At 45.1% G+C, this 14,916-nt stretch overlaps 1 protein-coding gene across 2 annotated transcripts in view; it reads right to left on the bottom strand.

The window, feature by feature from the left end:
* Positions 1-322: 322 nt before the first annotated feature.
* The window catches only part of LOC115094260 (rho GTPase-activating protein 6-like), a 340,951-nt gene continuing 326,357 nt past the window's right edge, over positions 323-14,916 (bottom strand). For both annotated transcript variants that reach the window (XM_029607121.1, XM_029607122.1), the window contains exons 11-12: positions 4,328-4,392; positions 323-1,618 (exon numbers count right to left, since the gene is read on the bottom strand). In XM_029607121.1, the coding sequence (XP_029462981.1) occupies positions 1,095-1,618; positions 4,328-4,392 (589 nt within the window). In that variant the 3' untranslated portion in view covers positions 323-1,094. The remainder of the gene's footprint in view (positions 1,619-4,327; positions 4,393-14,916) is intronic.

Raw genomic sequence — 14,916 nt, 5'->3', positions numbered from 1 at the left:
TCTGTGAGTGTATAGGGTGTATAATAAGCAGAGATAAGTTAAAGGTCTTTAGAAACTTGGTTCTTCTGCTGCTATTCCAGAGCAGTGTTTCTCAAGGCAGTCCTGGAGTACCCACTATCTAGTCTGGTTTCCTATTTCATGCATATTCATTGTGGATATCCTGAAACACGGATGGACTTGGGGTATTCCAGGACTGGCTTGAGAAAAACTGTTCTAGAGCGTACATTGTTTCTTAGTGAGGGAAGTGGCAACGCTGGAATGCAGGAGACCAATTCTTCCTGCTCATTCCCAGAGGTGGCAGTATTTGGCATCAGACGATAAATTTCAAACACATCAGCCACTTTAATGTAACACTTTGGCTCCAAAGCTGGTTAGTAAGAGCCTGAACACATCATAACACCGAAAAGCCAAAACAGGGGGGAAGTGGAAAGAGAAATTTGTAGTATATTGACTCTCCCTTCATCCCTCTGGCCCACAAATACACATATCAGGAACTGAGGAGCTGCACTTGACCGCAGGGTATTAGATAATATAGTTGTGACAACATGCAGTCTGCGTGGTGCTGTAACATGACACAATATCATCATGCAATCAATGTGATGCTTTCACAGGGCACAGTGATATCATACCATTAAAGGAAGCTGTGATTGGACAGAGTGGCATCCTGCAGTCCGTGCAATGATCACGACATGATATTGCGCAGTCAGCATGTTGCTGTAACATTGCACAGTGACATAACATAGTGAATGTGGTGCTGTTCTTTGACACAATGATTGTGTGCAGTCAGCATAATACTTTAACTTGACTTGTTGACCTCATGCTTTAGACAGTTTAAGATTCTTTCTTTTCCACACCAAACTTTGGCCAAGCCTTTTTTAAATCTCCCTTTCTTATTTGCGCCTTCAGAGTTCTCTAACTGCACACAGAACTTTGGCCAAGCCTTTTTTTTTTAAATCTCTCCTTCCTTATTTCCATCTTCAGAGTTCTCTAACTTCTTGATAATGCCTCAGAAATTCCTTTCAATCCTTTATCTCCACCAAAGGCAGAAACTACTAATCCAGCAGTCCTTTAATGCTGTGCACGAGACTCCACCATCACACCATGGTCTCCTTGTGAGACTGAGTGCTCCGGCTCTGGCAGGCTCCCAACAGTCTGTGCTCCAGGTTTGCTTGCTCCCCCTGGGGGGTGCCGGAGTCCTGATGTACCCATATCATGGGGTCAGGATCCCGAGGTGAGGACCCCTCAGTGGAAGATGTCCGGGCCACGCTGCTGCTGACACCTGTCACAGGTGAGGAAGGGCTTCGGCAGCCGTGGGTTTTGCACTGCTCGGCAGTCAGGCTCTGAGCTCCAGGGGAAGAGGGGCCCGGACTCTGGTTTTGAGGGTGGGTGGCCAGCAGCCTTTCCCATCCCGTTTGGGGTGTCTCAGGGCTCTGCTGAGGGCTCCGCTGGGCTTTACTGAAAAGTGGCAGGAATTTGGGTCTCTCCGCAATGCGTCCCCAGAAAGTCAAGTCCCTGGTATCCTGCTGCAGGGATGAAGAACAATCCTTCCTGGTTAAGTCTTCATGTGAGCGGGACGCACGGCGCTGGGACAGTGGGTGAATCACTTCCTCCGAAGCACCTAGAAATACCAAATATTAACCTCTGAATAAAACTTCAAAAAGCAGGTGAGGATGAGAGGTGCAGAAAGGCTGGGAGAAAGAAAACAATGCATGGGCAGAAACACGGGGAAGGTAACTTTAAAAGAGTGCACATGTGCCCACATATAAGCATATGCGTGCGCAAGCACACACATGCAAACATTTTAAATCAGCTGCGCAAGTGCACACGTACTATTTAAAATACATCTAGAGCACATATGTGTGCTCTTAATTTTAAGCAGTTGAATGAGAAACATTAATTGTGTATCTTCCTTAGGAATCTTTCGGCTTAAATGCACGCAGCTAAGCATATTTTAAAACGTGCGGGTGTGAAGGAAATAGCCAATTTGACCAATTAGTCCACCAGTTGACCCAGTCTATCACTAAGTCACCCAGACTCCTTTGGTTTTTCAGCCTGCACTCTCCTCCCCAGTTTACCCAGACGGTGCCCAGAGGTATAGTGCCCCCCCCCCCCCCCCGGGCACCCCTACCCCCCGAAAGGTATCCAAAAAAGTAACTGGGGGTACAGTGGGCAGAACCACCCTCTGTCTCACTCCCCCTTCCCCCAAAGGTTTCAAAAAAAAGTAATTGGTGTTCAGGAACTCCCCTCAAACCCCTGCACTCCCAGCCACCTCCCCATACCCTCCCTAAACCTTAAAAAATACAGGAAGGTCCCACAATCAGGCCGGGGCACCCCCTTGCATCTGGCCCAGTCAGAGTCATTTTTAAAAATGATGCTGACCTGACCTTGCCCCTGTCATGTGACAGGGATTGGACCTAAGCCACGTGATGAACCCTGGGCCTTGCCCATTACATGATTGGGGCAAGGTCAGATCGGACCCATTTTGAAAAATGGCGTTGATTGGGCTGGGTACCAGGTTTGGGAGGTGAGGAAGTGGTCGAGATTGGGAAGATGCCTGCAGGTGCGGGGGGTTGGGGAAGGGGCTCCCTGAACCCTAATTACTTTTTTGTTTTCTTTGGGGGAGGGGGAGGGGAAGGGAGAGTGAGGGAGAGTGAGGGAGGTTCCCCCACTGAACCCCCAATTATTTTTTTGGATACCTTTGGGGGGGAAGGGGATGCCCGGGGTACACTATACCCCAACAACTTTAATATCGGGGTAGGGTTGGCACCCTGAACCACTGTGCCTTTTATTTTAACCTTTGGTGAGACGTCGCCACATGTGAAATGGAGACTTTTTTTTTTACTTTGAGGAGTCGGGGCCTCCTGAAGTGGCAGCCCCAGGTTGAGCCAGGGGCTAGTCCTGACCCTCGCTCAACTGTTACTTTTTGCCAGCAAATTTTTAAGCGGTTGGCCCTGTAAGGTGAGAGTGGTCCCTTAAGGTTGAGACCATCATCGCACCTAAAGGGCCACTAGCCACGTTCTTTCGTCCCATGGTGTTTAGCCACGAGACAAAAGAGTGCGCCATAGAGGTGCGATGTGTTTTCAGAGGAGGAGCCCCAGTATCGCAGTGCCTCCCTCGACAGTGGGACCACTCCTGTGAAAAACATTCCGGCTTACTGGCTCTAGGTGTACGTTAACCAGCTAACTTTGAATATCAGAGTTACCCGGCTAACTCAGCCGACTAACTCAAGTCCTCCCAGATACACTCTCAGAATGCCCCTAACGTAGCCAGCTAGTGCCGGCTAAGTGCTCAATTATTCATTTAGATGGGTAACTTCTGAGTAATCCATCTAAATGCTTCTGAATATGGACCTCTTAGTAATAGGTCCCTTTGTTTCCGTTCCCTACATCTGTCCCCATATCCAGCCAGTTTTTAGGTCCTAAATTTAGGGACTAAGGGGTAGATATTCATAGACAGTTAAGTAAGCCAGTGGGATAAGCAATTTTGCTAAATATCCCCAAAAAAACCTGCTATTGAGCAGGTCTAATTTATCCATTTAATTTAACTGGACAAGTTGCTACTTATCTGGCTAACAGGGTCATTAATTAATGTGCAATGTGTCGGTATCGCAGCGGTATTATTAAAATTAGGGGAAGGGGAGGTGTGTGGGCTGGGTTTGGGTGGAGTTATCTCCCAGCAGCGCTGTGAACAATAATGTTTTTCATTATTTAGTGTGCAGTGCGGCCGCTGCCCACTATCACCCTCTGCCCCCTTTTTTTTTTTTGCAAAACATCATTCTGCTATAAATTAGGGGTAAGTTAGATGGATAAGTAGCTCAACTCTGGAATGTCCATATCCCACCCACCATTTCTCTAGCTAACTACTTAGTCAAATAAGTATTTATCCAGCTAAGTGGCAGCGGCTGAATGGGACTGGATATTCAGCCGCCGCAACTTAGCCAAATAAGTCATTCCTTATTAGGCTAAGTAACACTCAATAGGGATGTGCATTCATTGGTCCATTTGTTTCATTTGTTTCGGCCATGTGTGTGTATCTCGCGATCAGAATGTACGTGCACAAAACTGATATGGCCGCAAGTGGGCACCTACCTAAATGTGGCTGCTTGCTATGCTATGTCTGAGCTTGTTACCTGCTTCTTGTGATTGCTGTTGTTGCTTGTGTCTGTGCTCACATCCTATTCTGTTAAGTTTCCCACTATAGTCACATCTGAGGTTGCACCTTGTTCTTTCTGGTTGGCTCTTGGTGCCCATGTCTGTGCTGTCTCCTTGCTCCATGTATGGTGCGTGGCGCGTTGTGAGAAGGAGGCCCTGCATGGAGTTATCCTTACCTTTCAGGGTACTGGAATCACTGGAAAGTGGATGTTCTCCTTGCTCCTCGCTGACTTCAGAGCCCCTATCAAATGGAAAACAGGACTCGTTAATCTCTTACCCATATTAACCCCTCCTCTCCTGGCATCTCCTCCTCTTCTTCTTTCTCTGCAGGCTTATCCCTACCTCTGAGACACTTGTCTACTCCACCTCATCATACCAAATGAGTCCAATAGCACTGCTCTCACCAATGCAGGAATCTTTGCATGAGAACCAGGAAGTGTCAGCTTTCCATCTCCTCTTACCCTGCCAGCCCAATCCAATGATTAGTGACTAAGCTGACTGCTGAGGATCTGAGGAAGCCCTTCAGCTGTTCTCATCTATTCCAGTGACCTAGAGCCAAATTCAGCCAGTGAAGCTTCCATAAAGCACCCTGTTGAAGGGAAGGACAGAGGTGATGAGGACACCAATTTTATACAGGCCCTGTTTACCATGGGCATTGCATCACTACTGGTTCCCCAGAGCTGAGCATCTTTTAGTGAGTGTCACAGACACTAGGAGGTTCACATTCAAAGCCATTTAGCTGGATACCTCACACATTATCTGGTTAAATGCTGACTTTTGAATATTTCCCCCACTAAAATTTAGTTGAATAACTTAGGGACTTTCTGGGGATGTGTCTGGAAGGAGTTAGGTTAGCCGACTAAATTATCCAGCTAACTGTGGTCGTGCTGTAGAGCTGTCCTAAAATTAGCCAGATAAATCTATCTAATGTGGCTGCACTGTTGAATATCCTTCCAAAGTTAGTTGGATATGTTTATCCGGCTAACTTTGCAATCCAGCCAGAGACTAAATATGGACCTCTAGGAAAATATCTTCTCAAGGCAAGAAGCTGAGACCAGGCTCTGTCTATTTGTGAAGGTCAAGCTCTGTTTGTGAAGGACCAGGTGCACTAATCTTAGATTTCTCAGGACAGAAAGCCAAAGCTAAGCTCTGTTTTAAACTACTAGACCAATCTATTCTGCTCATTTTCCCTTCCTTTTGCTATCCTATAAACCCTACTTGATCTCACCCCATCAGTGCTTCTTACTTCCCAGCAACTGAGGAGCCTATGTGCTTATCCCATGCTTTATTGCCTTCTAATTCTGTTTTTGCCTGTATAGCCCCCATTGAAAAGTAGTCTCTCCTCATAGATTAGTATAGCATGATTCCTCACTACAAGTTTCAAAATAAATAAAGTAAAAGGATTAAATAATTCCAAGCAATAGACCTTTGCTGCTTGGTCCAGCTGTCTATACTTAAGATATTTTTAAAATCATAGGGCATATGCAGGCAACCTAACATTATTTAAGCCAAGTGTAACTGTGCTATTTCTTCACTGATCTGATGAAAACAGGATAACTCTCGAAAGCTAGTCACAGATGTTTTAAGCTAATCCAACAACAAGATATCACTCACAACTTGTTTGTCGACCCTTAATTCTGCAATAGATTTTGGATTAGTTATATAGATTACCCCCATTAGTAGAAAAATTGAGGACGTTTTAAGAAAATTTAAAATACCTTAAAAAATACGTTTTCATTAAAAAGATTTTTTGAAGGTGGATGATTAGTAGACCGGTTGGTTACTTTTCAAGTTTCACCACGCCTGGCTTGCTGACACTTTCTAGCTATATTATAAAATTACTTTTTGGTTCCCACTATTTTTTGGTAGAGACTTCAATTTTCCCCAATAATTACTGGGTAAATGTATCATCGGTACATGCTAGAGATATAAAGTTCCTGGATGGAATAAATGACATATTTATGGAGCAATTGGTTCAGGAACCGACAAGAGAGGGAGCAATTTTAGATCTAATTCTCAGTGGAGCACAGGATTTGGTGAGAGAGGTAACGGTGGTGGGGCCACTTGGCAATAGTGATCATAATATGATCAAATTTGAATTAATGACTGGAAGGGGGACAATAAGCAAATCCACGGTTCTCATGCTAAACTTTCAAAAGGGAAATTTTGATAAAATGAAAAACATTGTTAGAAAAAAAATGAAAGGAGCAGCTACAAAGGTAAAAAGTGTGCAAGAGGCGTGGTCATTGTTAAAAAATACCATCCTAGAAGCACAGTCCAGATGTATTCTACACATTAAAAAAGGTGGAAAGAAGGCAAAATGTTGCCCAGGTAGAGTGTCCATCAAGCTAGGTGGAGAGAACATTGCCCAAATCTCTTCTTGGAGTGAGTTTCCTCACTCCGACGGCCAGCAAATCTTCACTAGAGACCACTGTTCTTTCCGTAGGTCTCATGTGGAATGCGAAAGTGGCCCCCAACCCCCGACGCTCATACCTAATCCCCACCCCGAGTTAGTAGGTGGCCCTCCCATAGGGGTTAAAATACCTGTCTAGGGCATAGGCACTATAGTAAGTCTCTCTCTCTCTCTCTCTCTCTCTCTCTCTCTCTCTCTCTCTCTCTCTCTCTCTCTCTCTCTCTCTCTCTCTCTCTCACTCTCTCACTCTCTCTCAATGAGGCCCTTAGTCATATAAGTCCTTTATACAGCTAAAAGTTACATGCATATACTGGGCAGATCTGGGGTGGAGAGTTAGCCATATAAATTTAGATGCCCCATAGAGCAGGTCTAGACTTATCCAGCTAAGTGTGCATATATATGTGTATATTCTTCTTAGTGTTTGGGTACTTGCCAGGTTCTTGTAGCCTGGTTTGGCCATTGTTGGAAATAAGATGCTGGGCTTGATGGACCCTTGGTCTGACCCAATATAGCAATTTCTTATGTTCTTAAGTGTGGAATTAGAGTAGAAAAACCCTTTTTTTCCTGGGTCTTGAGGTCTTCATCTTATAGGTCAGCTATATAGAGCAAAATAGTGGAACATACATACATTTAATATTTTTTACAAAGCTTAACAAGTCTTCTGTTTACTAAGTTATTGTTATTGTAGAAGCAAGTCTATTTTAGATCTGCTCCTAGACAGTTAGTCATAAGATAGTGCAAGCAGGTTTTTCTTGGAGCTCTTCTGTGGTCTTAACTCCTTGTTAGTATTTTTTTTACTTTTTCTCTTTGCTGGTGATTTTTTTTTTTTTTCTGCCACTGAAGAAATATGAGAGATATGAAGTTCTCTAAATGTATGTGTTGGTTGCTGAGGTGCACCAGATAAATAGCCAGCTATTTAGGTATGAAGTCCTAGATTTATTATGAGACTATGTATTCTCTCAGATTTTATTCTGGGTATAGAGTCCAGGAATTATGGCTCACGAGAGTATGGAGTCCCTCTGACACACATGCACCTATGACTGATCAGGGTATGGAGTTCCTTTCATTTGCAATCATAATGATCATAGGGGCAGATGTTCAAAGGGGTACACACGTAAGATACGCGCGTAACCCCCGAAAAGCTGTCCCTTCCACCCCCTGTGCACGCCAAGCCTATGTTGCATAGGCTCAGTGGCGCGCACAAGCCCCGGGATGCGTGTAGTCCCGGGGCTTTCCTGGGGGGGCGTGTCGGGGGCATGTCACGGCTGGCGCGTCATCAGGGGGCGTGGTTCCGGCCCAGGGTCGTTTCGGGGGCGTGGACGCGGCTTCCGGACCAGCCACCAGACCGGAACATGGCGCGCACAAGTTACGCCTGCCTCGGGCAGGCATAACTTTTGAAATAAAGGTAGGGGGGGAATTAGTTAGGGCCGGGGGGCAGGTTAGTTAGGAGAAGGAAAGGGAAGGTGGGGGGTGCCGGAAAGAAAGTTCCCTCCGAGGCCGTTCCGATTTTGGAGCGGCCTCGGAGGGAACGGAGGCAGGCTGAGCGGCTCGGCGCACGCAGGCTGCCGATTTTGCGCAGCCTTGCACACGCCGACCCCGGATTTTAAAAGATACGCGTGGCTATGCGCGCATCTTTTAAAATCCAGCGTACTTTTGTTTGCGCCAGTTGCGCGAACAAAAGTACGCGCACGCGTACTTTTTAAAAATCTGCCCCATAATGTACACTGGAACAAAGGAATAGTTTTGAGATTGGCAGCTGCTGTGGAATTTAAAGTGTTGGTTTTAGGATTAAGTATAGTGGTGAATACAACAGAGTAGGAGATACAAGATAAGGAGATTTTATAAAGGCATAGCTCTTAAATTGTGGTAAGGGATATACTTGGTTTTTTTTAAGTGCGCTTGTGAAATGTTAGACATGAGTGGTGAGTATTTATTTTTTAACACGGGGAGTGCTTCTTCACCTGACTCTCCAGCCAATTCAGCAGCAGCTTATATGTCTAATCACCAGCAAATAGATGAAAGATATCTGAGAACATGGCATGGTTCAGCTGCAAAGGTTAAAAGTGTTCAACAGCTATGGACATTGTTTAAAAATACAATCAGAGGCGCAGTCCATATGTATTCCACACATTAAGAAAGGTGGAAGGAAGGCAAAACGATTACCATCATGGTTAAAAGGTGAAGTGAAAGAGGCTATTTTAGCCATCCTTCAAAAATTGGAAGAAGGATCCATCTGAAGAAAATAGGATAAAACATAAGCATTGTCAAGTTAAGTGTAAAACTTGATAAGACACGTGAAGAGAGAATTTGAAATGAAGTTGGCCATAGACGCAAAAACTCATAATAAAAATTTTTTAAATATATCCGAAGCAAGAAACCTGTGAGGGAGTTGGTTGGACCATTAGATGACCAAGGGGTTAAAGGGGCCCTTAGGGAAGATAAGGCCATTGCAGAAAGACTAAATGAATTCTTTGCTTCTGTGTTTTCTAATGAGGATGTTGTGGAGATACCAGTTCCCGAGATGTTTTTCAGGGGTGATGTGTCAGATGAACTGAACCAAATCACTGTGAACCTGGAAGATGTAGTAGACCAGATTGACAAACTAAAGAGTAGCAAATCATCTGGACCGGAAGGTATGCATCCTAGGGTACTGAAGGAACTAAAAAATGAAATTTCTGATCTATTAGTTAAAATTTGTAACTTATCATTAAAATCATCTATTGTACCTGAAGACTGGAGGGTGGCCAATGTAACCCCAATATTTAAAAAGGGCTCCAGGGGCGATCTGGGTAACTATAGACCAGTGAGCCTGACTTCAGTGCCCGGAAAAATAGTGGAAACTATTCTCAAGATCAAAATCGTAGAGCATATAGAAAGACATAGTTTAATGGAACACAGTCAACATGGATTTACCCAAGGGAAATCTTGCCTAACAAATCTGCTTCATTTTTTTGAAGGGTTAATATGTGGATAAAAGGTGAATCGGTAGATGTAGTGTATTTGGATTTTCAGAAGGCATTTGACAAAGTCCCTCATGAGAGGCTCCTAAGAAAACTAAAAAGTCATGGGATAGGAGGCAATGTCCTTTCGTGGATTACAAACTGGTTAAAAGACAGGAAACAGAGAGTAAGATTAAGTGGTCAATTTTCTCGGTGGAAAAGGGTAAACAGTGGAGTGCCTCAGGGATCTATACTTGGACGGTGCTTTTCAATATATATATAAGTGATCTGGAAAGGAATACGACGAATGAGGTTATCACATTTGCAGATGATACAAAATTATTCAGAGTAGTTAAATCACAAGTGGGTTGTGATATATTACAGGAGGACCTTGCAAGACCATTGGGCATCCAAATGGCAGATGAAATTTAATGTGGACAAGTGCTAGGTGTTGCATATAGGGAAAAATATCCTTGCTGTAGTTTCACAATGTTAGGTTCCATATTAGATGCTACTACCCAAGAAAGAGATTTAGGCGTCATAATGGATAACACATTGAAAACGTCGGTTCAGTGTGCTGCGGCAGTCAAAAAAGCTCTGGAATTTGTTGCCAGAGGATGTGGTTAGTGCAGTTAGTGTAGCTGGGTTCAAAAAAGGTTTGGATAAGTTCTTGGAGGAGAAGTCCATTAACGACTATTAATCAAGTTTACTTAGGGAATAGCCACTGCTATTAATTGCATCAGTAGCATGGGATCTTCTTAGTGTTTGGGTAATTGCCAGGTTCTTGTAGCCTTGTTTGGTCACTGTTGGAAACAGGATGCTGGGCTTGATGGACCCTTGGTCTGACCCAGTATGGCAATTTCTTATGTTCTTATGGTTTACAAAGATGATATTCAATTACAATTTCCATTGGAAAGTACATTTAATTTTGGAAAGCTATGTTGTGAACAATGGACTAGTGGACCCTTGGGCCGGCCTACAGGAGACTTGGGAAGGACTTCACTGGTCTCGACTGAACAGGCCGGGAGGCAGACCTCTGGCAGACAGGTGGAGATGGTTTCACCCTGGAAGCTGGTACTCCCCGGGAGGAGCCCTTGGGAGTCCAGCCGCTGGGACTTAGGAGATTCACCCTGGAAGTCGGAGCCCCCCGGGAGGAGCCTGTAGGGGTCTGACCGCTGGGACTTAGGCGAGGCTCGGAGCTGGACCTAGGATAGGTACGACAGCCAATGGAGTGGAAGCAGGTGAGTACCAGGCTTGGACGAGGCGGGCATGAACCCGGCTTGGGCTGTAGACAGGCAGGAACCCCGCTTGGGCTGTAGACAGGCAGGAACCCGACTTGGGCTGTAGACGGGCAGGAACCCGGCTTGGGCTGTAGACAGACAGGAACCCAACTTGGGCTGTAGGCAGGCAGGAACCCAGCTTGAGCTGTAGACAGGCAGGAACCCGTACAAGAGAGCAAGGCGAGTATCAGTACGGCAGGCAGGCAGGCAGGAACGGAATAGCCAGGGCGCTGGCGGGCTCCGGGGCTCGAGGCAACGGGAGACCAAGGAAACCCTGTTGCAAGGTGCTGAACAGGTGTCCGTGGTGACCCTAAGTAGGCCGCGGCGTCTGACGTCAGACCAGGGGCAGAGCCACCCTCGGGCGGGAAACTGCCTAGAAAAGCACAGGGCAGCCGCTCGCGCACGCCTAGAGGCAGGCCAGCAATGGCGTCTCCCCCGCGGGGACACCCAGGTTCCGACTCTGCTTCATTCCCAGCTGGAAAAGACCCTCGAGGTAAGGGCCGGTACGCGAGCCTCACAGACCAGACCGCAACAGTACCCCCTCCTTTACGCCCCCTCTTAGCAGGCCCGGGTTTACCTGGGTGGTCCGGGTGAAAGATTTTAATCAGATCCTTGTCCAAGATGTTGCGGGCTGGTTCCCAGGTTCTCTCCTCGGGGGCCAGTGCGGAGGAAGCAAGGCACACCTTCTGTGGATCCAGGATGTACCGAGGCTTCTCAGATATCTCTTCAACCTCGGCGGCTCGAGACAGTGCGTCAGCCCGGACGTTTTTGGAGCTGGGGCGGTATCGTAATGTGAAATTAAATCGGTCAAAAAACAGGGACCAATGGGCCTGCCTGGGATTTAGGCGCTGAGCCTGACTGAGATAGGCGAGATTCTTGTGGTCGGTATAAATAGTGATAGGGTGGTTGGCTCCCTCCAACCACTGCCTCCATTCTTCTAGGGCAGGTTTCACCGCCAGCAGTTCCTTATCACTTATGCTGTAATTACATTCTGCCAGAGTGAACTTCCGAGAGAAGTACGAACAGGGAAGGAGTTGTCCCGTATCCATATGTTGACTCAAAACAGCTCCGGCTGCGATATTGGAGGCATCCACTTCCACGATAAATGGCGGTTCGGATCAGGGTGGCGAAGGCAAGTGTCTTGAAGGAATGCCTGTTTAAGCTCCTCGAAGGCTTGGCAGGCAGAGGCAGGCCAGTCCGTTGTATTGGCCCCTCTGCGGGTAAGGATAGTTAGTTGGCAATGAAGTGTCGGTAGAAGTTCGCGAATCCTAAAAGTGCTGTAATGCCTTCAGGCCCTTCGGGCGTGGCCAGTTTAGAATTGCTGAGACTTTATCGGGATCCATTAGAAATCCATCGGCCGACACAATGTACCCCAGAAAGGGCAGGGATGACTGCTCGAAAGAGCATTTATCCAATTTTGCGTAGAGATGATGCTGCCGCAGAATCTGCAGAACTTGGCAGACATGTTGTCGATGCGTGGGCAGGTCTCGCGAAAAGATCAAGACGTCATCGAGGTAGACTACAACACAGCTGTGCAGCAGGTCGCGTAACACATCATTCATTAAATTCTGGAAGACCGCAGGGGCATTACAAAGACCGTAGGTAGAGGATTTTTAACTTCTTCAGGGAGTCCTATTAGAAATGGCTCTTACGTTAAATCACTATTAATGGCTTTATTTCTTCCCAAACAGTTAGCTGTTGTGAAATGTGCTGGACATTCCAAAGAAGACTCATTCGAAGCAAAAAGAAATGCACTGGCAGATGCGGCTACTTGCCAAGTACTGCTGATAGGAGGATCTTCTTTTCTTCCTTCCAAAAAACACACCTTTGCTTTCCTTACAGATACCAGAGCAGATCACTGAACAGGATCTCCTCAGATTACAAAAAGAAGCTACTGAGGAACATCTTTCCTGGCAATGCCAGGGATGTACATGCACCTCCACGGGACTGCGGCTGGAGCCTAATCAACTCTCTATTGCCCCTGCCTTCATTATCCCTTTAACTTGCCAGAGTGGTTCATTCCACTTAACACTCTGGAAAATTGGGGGTGATGAAAGAAATTTTAGCTCATTGGTGGGCTCCAAAATAAATAAGCCCAATAGTTCAGGCAATAATGTGGGGAAGGGATTGTGGGTTGCACCCTCACATTTGACTGTTCCTTGGGGCCCATTTGTGCAACTGCAAATGGATTTCATAATTATGCCACAGGTAATGAATCTAAGGTATATTCTAACAGTAGTGTGCCTTTTTAGTGGATGGTTAGAAGTGTTTCCTACCACTAAGGCAGACTCGCAGACTGTAGCAAAAAAACTGTTGAAACAGTTCATTCCAAGATTTGGAATTCCAGAGATGATCGAAAGTGGCAGAGGCCCCTATTTCATTGGACAGATAATGAAAGATCTGGGGATTGCCCTGGGTATAAAGTTACATTTTCATACCCTTATACACCATAGGCCAGCAGATTGATGGAAAGATACAATCATATTTTAAAGACTAAAGTGGGAAAACTTACTCATGAAACATATTTGAAGTGGCCTGATGCTTTACCCTTGGCTTTAATTAGTATAAGAAATATGTCTAACCATAAACATGGACTCACTCCACATGAGATATTGTTTGGTAGGCCTATGCCTGTGTCCATTATGCCAAAGTTGCCAATAGATATGAACTTTGCGCAAGATGAATTAATTCTACATTTTGTGTTACAATTACATCTACAGAACAAAACAATTGCTCAACAAATTTCTCCGGTGTTCCAAGGCCCAACAAACATAAAATTTCCGGATATCTAACCAAGTGACTTTGTTTACCTCAAAGCCTTTAAAAGAAAGCACTGCTTACAGCCAAGGTGGAAGGGACTTTATCAAGTACTGTTGGAGAGTCACTCTGCATCAAAATTACAAAGACTTGACCATTGGGTGCATGTTAGCTATTGTAAGAAAGCTTACGAACCTTCCAAAGTGATTTATTTTGATCAACACAAGACCCAACAGCAGTTCACCAAGACTGTTGACAAAGCCAGTGAACAGCCTAACTCACACAGCCACATGGGTGCAGAGCCCTTCAAGTGAGACTGCGCCTTTGAGGATGATGCTTGTTTTAGACACTCTTGTGGAAAGCAAGTAAGACCTGTATAATATTTGCAGCCCAGCAGAGTCATTAAAGAATATTATCAACAACAGTGAGGCACGTCCAACCCTGCTGAGAGTTAAATAAGCTAGTCCTCACTTGTACCCAGATACAGCCAGGTGTCCCCTGGAGTCAGGTGCTGTTTCCTCTGCGCCTCAGAAGAGTGACGTGTCTTCCAGATTTGAATTTATCTGAAATTAAGTAAGGTCTGTGTCCTTGGTTTTTTCAAAGAAGGGAAGGGAAAATGCAGATGTTCTCCCTATTTGTGCTGGCTCTCCTTGCCAGGATAGTAGCTGGCCCACTGATGATTCCAGAAGACAATAGCTATGTGCATTGCACTAAGGCCTTTCAAGAAGTTTATAATCTAACAGATTATTGGATCTGCTCTTACATACCAACTTCTGCTTCTCTCTTTATGGCCACTTCTATGTTTTGAGCAGTTCCAGCAAATCTCATAGGTGGGAAACAAGGACAAGGATCGAATGCAGAAATTCTACTTGCATCCATGACATTGATCAATGTTTCACGCAGGCCAACTTCAGCGGAATGGTGTTTTCGAGCCCTCATTGTAGGTCAAGGACTTGATTATGTTCATGAAAAAGATTACCCTATGTGTGAAAATACTATTCTGCTCTTTGCTAACAGAAGCTATAAACTTTCAGAGGGGTGGAAATTTGAAGAATCTTGTTTTATATTCAGTAAGGAATATAAATATTGGCCGGCAGATATGTATTATAATGAATCAGGTGATAATGTTTTTGCACGCTTATCTGGGTATGTGAAAAATGATGAAATTATGAGGAATTTCATAGCTTTACTAAACACCTCAATAGCCTACCTCAATTGTTCAAACAGAATTACTATTTAGACCCCCTATCACAACGGTTAAGTTTTATAATCAGAATAGGGTAGTAAATATTGAATCACATGACCAGAAAGCAAATCACTCTTATGTTCTTTAAAAGACTACAGAAAACAGACAAAAAATACTACAGTTTTTGCTA

Source organism: Rhinatrema bivittatum, chromosome 6 (genome assembly GCF_901001135.1).
Source record: "Rhinatrema bivittatum chromosome 6, aRhiBiv1.1, whole genome shotgun sequence".
Classification (NCBI taxonomy): domain Eukaryota; kingdom Metazoa; phylum Chordata; class Amphibia; order Gymnophiona; family Rhinatrematidae; genus Rhinatrema; species Rhinatrema bivittatum.
Note: the sequence above shows the minus strand (reverse complement) of the source record. Positions and strands in the feature narration are given on the sequence as shown.